At 54.9% G+C, this 5,000-nt stretch overlaps 1 protein-coding gene across 1 annotated transcript in view; it reads right to left on the bottom strand.

Annotated features, from left to right (window-relative positions):
- zgc:77880 (zf-DHHC domain-containing protein) overlaps nucleotides 1–5,000 on the bottom strand; it is a 23,767-nt gene that overhangs the window by 2,211 nt on the left and 16,556 nt on the right. Inside the window, exons 6-7 of the mRNA XM_065022005.1 lie at nucleotides 4,274–4,394; nucleotides 4,102–4,174 (exon numbers count right to left, since the gene is read on the bottom strand). Coding sequence (XP_064878077.1) covers nucleotides 4,102–4,174; nucleotides 4,274–4,394 — 194 coding nt within the window. The remainder of the gene's footprint in view (nucleotides 1–4,101; nucleotides 4,175–4,273; nucleotides 4,395–5,000) is intronic.

The following is a 5,000-nucleotide window of genomic DNA, read 5'->3' on the forward strand; positions in this document are numbered from 1 at the left end:
AGAGAGGGGGATGGAGAGAGAGAGAGGGGGGGATGGAGAGAGAGAGAGATGGAGAGAGAGAGAGGGGATGGAGAGAGAGAGAGAGATGGATGGAGAGATGAGAGAGAGAGGGGATGGAGAGAGAGAGGGGGATGGAGAGAGAGAGAGAGGGGGATGGAGAGAGAGAGAGGGGGATGGAGAGAGAGAGAGAGAGGGGGGGATGGAGAGAGAGGGGGATGGAGAGAGAGAGAGAGAGAGAGAGGAGATGGAGAGAGAGGGGGATGGAGAGAGAGAGGGGATGGAGAGAGAGAGAGAGGGGGATGGAGAGAGAGAGATGAGAGAGGGGGATGGAGAGAGAGAGAGGGGATGGAGAGAGAGAGAGAGAGGGATGGAGAGGAGAGAGAGAGGGATGGAGAGGGATGGAGAGAGAGAGAGGGGATGGAGAGAGAGAGAGGGGGATGGAGAGAGAGAGAGGGGATGGAGAGAGAGAGAGGGGGGATGGAGAGAGAGAGAGGGGGATGGAGAGAGAGAGAGGGGGATGGAGAGAGAGAGGGGATGGAGAGAGAGAGGGGGATGGAGAGAGAGAGAGAGAGGGGGATGGAGAGAGAGAGAGGGGGATGGAGAGAGAGAGAGGGGGATGGAGAGAGGGGGGGGATGGAGAGAGAGAGAGGGGATGGAGAGAGAGAGAGAGAGGGGGGATGGAGAGAGAGAGAGAGGGGGGATGGAGAGAGAGAGAGAGAGAGGGATGGAGAGAGAGAGAGAGGGGATGGGAGGAGAGAGAGGGGGATGGAGAGAGAGAGAGAGGGGGATGGAGAGAGAGAGAGAGGGGGATGGAGAGAGAGAGAGAGGGATGGAGGGGATGGAGAGAGAGAGAGAGGGGATGGAGAGAGAGAGAGAGAGGGATGGAGAGAGAGAGAGAGGGGGGATGGAGAGAGAGGGGATGGAGAGAGAGAGAGAGGGGGATGGAGAGAGAGAGGGGATGGAGAGAGAGAGAGAGGGGGATGGAGAGAGAGAGAGGGATGGGGGGAGGGGATGAGAGAGAGAGGGGATGGAGAGAGAGAGAGAGGGGATGGAGAGAGAGAGAGGGGGATGGAGAGAGAGAGAGAGGGGGATGGAGAGAGAGAGAGAGAGGGGGATGGAGAGAGAGAGAGGGGATGGAGAGAGAGAGAGGGGGATGGAGAGAGAGAGAGAGAGAGGGGGATGGAGAGAGAGAGAGGGGGATGGAGAGAGAGAGAGAGGGGGATGGAGAGAGAGAGAGAGGGGGGGATGGAGAGGAGAGAGAGAGGGGGATGGAGAGAGAGAGAGAGGGGGATGGAGAGAGAGAGAGAGGGGATGGATGAGAGAGAGAGAGAGGGGGATGGAGAGGGGATGGAGATGGAGAGGGGGATGGAGAGAGAGAGGGATGGAGAGGGGGATGGAGAGAGAGAGGAGATGGAGAGAGAGGGGGGATGGAGAGAGAGAGGGGATGGAGAGAGGGGGTGGAGAGAGAGAGAGAGAGAGGGATGGAGAGAGAGAGAGAGAGGGGGATGGAGAGAGAGAGAGAGGGGGGATGGAGAGAGAGAGAGGGGGATGGAGAGAGAGAGAGGGGGGATGGAGAGAGAGAGAGGGGGATGGAGGGAGAGGATGGATGGAGAGAGAGAGAGGGGGATGGAGAGAGAGATGGAGAGGGGGATGGAGAGAGAGGATGGAGAGAGAGGGGGATGGAGAGAGAGAGAGGGGGATGGAGAGAGAGAGAGGAGGATGGAGAGAGAGAGAGAGGGGATGGAGAGAGAGAGAGAGGGGATGGAGAGAGAGAGAGAGGGGATGGAGAGAGAGAGAGAGAGGGGGATGAGAGAGAGAGAGAGGGGGATGGAGAGAGAGAGAGAGGGGGATGGAGAGAGAGAGAGGGGGGATGGAGAGAGAGAGAGAGAGGGGATGGAGAGAGAGGGGGGGATGGAGAGAGAGAGAGAGGGGGGATGGAGAGAGAGAGAGAGGGGGAAATGGAGAGAGAGAGAGAGGGGGATGGAGAGAGAGAGGGGGGATGGAGAGAGAGAGAGAGAGGGGGATGGAGAGAGAGAGAGGGGGATGGAGAGAGAGAGAGAGGGGGATGGAGAGAGAGGAGAGAGATGGAGAGAGAGAGAGAGAGGGGGATGGAGAGAGAGAGAGAGAGGGGGATGGAGAGAGAGAGAGGGGATGGAGAGAGAGAGAGAGGGGGGATGGAGAGGGGATGGAGAGAGAGAGGGGAGATGGAGAGGGGGGATGGAGAGAGAGAGAGAGAGAGAGAGAGGGGGATGGAGAGAGAGAGAGGGATGGAGAGAGGGGATGGAGAGAGAGAGAGGGGGGATGGAGAGAGAGAGAGAGGGATGGAGAGAGAGAGAGAGGGATGGAGAGAGAGAGAGGGGGGATGGAGAGAGAGAGGGAGATGGAGAGAGAGAGAGGGGGATGGAGAGAGAGAGAGGGGGATGGAGAGAGAGCGGGGGAGAGAGAGAGAGAGAGAGCGGGGATGGAGAGAGAGAGAGGGGATGGAGAGAGAGAGGAGGATGGAGAGAGAGAGAGGGATGGAGAGAGAGAGAGAGGGGGGATGGAGAGAGAGAGGGGATGGAGAGAGAGAGATGGAGAGAGAGAGAGAGAGGGATGGAGAGAGAGAGGAGGGGATGGAGAGAGAGGGGGATGGAGAGAGAGGGGGGATGGAGAGAGAGGGGGGGATGGAGAGAGAGGGGATGGAGAGAGAGAGGGGGATGGAGAGAGAGAGGGGGATGGGAGAGGAGGGATGGAGAGAGAGGGGGATGGAGAGAGAGAGGGGATGGAGAGAGAGAGAGGGATGGAGAGAGAGAGAGAGGGGAGAGAGAGGGGAGAGGGGAGAGAGGGGGATGGAGAGAGAGAGAGGGGGATGGAGAGAGAGAGGGGGATGGAGAGGGATGAGAGAGAGAGAGGGGATGGAGAGAGAGGGGATGGAGAGGAGGAGAGGGGGATGGAGAGAGAGAGGGGGATGGAGAGAGAGGGGGATGGAGAGAGAGAGGGGGATGGAGAGAGAGGGGGTGGAGAGAGAGAGGGGGAGAGAGAGAGAGGGGGTGGAGAGAGAGGGGGATGGAGAGAGAGAGGGGGATGGAGAGAGAGAGGGGGATGGAGAGAGAATTAAGTGAGGTTAAAACATAAACATGTCCCCAAAGTTTCAGGCCTGCCTCGTTGAGAGAGAGGTTCAGGTCAAGAGAAGTTTTCAGGCCTGCCTCGTTAAAGGCGGTTCAAAAAGAGGTCAGTTTCAGGCCTGCCTCGTTAAGAGAGGTCAGTTTCAGAGGTCAGTTTCAGGCCTGCCCGTTAGGAGAGGTCAGTTTCAGGCCTGCCTCGTTAAGAGAGGTCAGAGGTCAGTTTCAGGCCTGCCCCTGCCTCGTTAGGAGAGGTCAGTTTCAGGCCTGCCTCGTTAGGAGAGGTCAGTTTCAGGCCTGCCTCGTTAAGAGAGGTCAGTTTCAGGCCTGCCTCGTTAGGAGAGGTCAGTTTCAGGCCTGCCTCGTTAAGAGAGGTCAGTTTCAGGCCTGCCTCGTTAAGAGAGGAGAGGTCAGTTTCAGGCCTGCCTCGTTAGGAGAGGTCAGTTTCAGGTCTGCCTCGTTAAGAGAGAACAGTTTCAGGTCTGCCTCGTTAAGAGAGAACAGTTTCAGGTCTGCCTCGTTAAGAGAGAACAGTTTCAGGTCTGCCTCGTTAAGAGAGAACAGTTTCAGGTCTGCCTCGTTAAAAGAGAACAGTTTCAGGTCTGCCTCGTTAAGAGAGAACAGTTTCAGGTCTGCCTCGTTAAGAGAGAACAGTTTCAGGTCTGCCTCGTTAAGAGAACAGTTTCAGGTCTGCCTCGTTAAAAGAGAACAGTTTCAGGCCTGCCTCGTTAAAAGAGTTCAGTTTGAGGCCTGCCTCGTTAAAATAGGTCAGTTTCAGGTCTGCCTCATTAAGAGAGAACAGTTTCAGGTCTGCCTCATTAAGAGAGAACAGTTTCAGGTCTGCCTCGTTAAAAGAGGTCAGTTTCAGGTCTGCCTCGTTAAAAGAGGTCTTCTGAGGTCTTTTCTGAATGCAAACAACACATTTAACCGAGACTTGACCATACCTGGTCGTAGAAGATGACCATGCCAAACAACACATTTAACCGAGACTTGACCATACCTGGTCGTAGAAGATGACGATGACGAACACTCCAAACAACACCGACTCAACCAGGAGAATGATGTAGTGAGCTCTGAGAAGGGGCAACAATGAAAAGACAGAATATACATCACAAAAATTATACTTGTACATCTCTATCCTCTCTATCATCTCTCTCTCGTCCTTCACTCACACAATCAGGTGTTTGCTGGGAGACTCCTCTCCTTCCTTCTCTCCTTCCCCGTCTCTCTCGCTCCGTATTCTCCACACCCAGGCTGACACCACCAGAGCCATGGAGTAGAGACTGGCCATACCTGGAGAGAGAAAGGGATATATGAGAGAGAGAGAGAGAGGGGGATATGAGAGAGAGAGAGAGAGGGGGTGGATATGAGAGAGAGAGAGGATATGAGAGAGAGAGAGGGATATGAGAGAGAGAGAGGGATATGAGAGAGAGAGAGGGATATGAGAGAGAGAGAGAGGGATATGAGAGAGAGAGAGAGAGAGAGAGATATGAGAGAGAGAGAGGGGAGAGAGAGAGAGAGAGAGATATGAGATATGAGAGAGAGAGAGAGAGGATATGAGAGAGAGAGAGAGATATGAGAGAGAGAGAGGAGATGAGAGAGAGAGAGATATGAGAGAGAGAGAGATAGAGAGAGAGATATGAGAGAGAGAGAGAGATATGAGAGAGAGAGAGAGAGATATGAGAGAGAGAGAGATATGAGAGAGAGAGAGAGAGAGAGAGAGAGGGAGAGAGAGAGAGAGAGGGATATGAGAGAGAGAGAGAGAGGGATATGAGAGAGAGAGAGAGGGATATGAGAGAGAGAGAGGAGATATGAGAGAGAGGGATATGAGAGAGAGAGGGATATGAGAGAGAGAGAGGGATATGAGAGAGAGAGGGGGATATGAGAGAGAGAGATGAG

Source organism: Oncorhynchus nerka, linkage group LG8 (assembly GCF_034236695.1).
Source record: "Oncorhynchus nerka isolate Pitt River linkage group LG8, Oner_Uvic_2.0, whole genome shotgun sequence".
In the NCBI taxonomy this organism is placed as follows: domain Eukaryota; kingdom Metazoa; phylum Chordata; class Actinopteri; order Salmoniformes; family Salmonidae; genus Oncorhynchus; species Oncorhynchus nerka.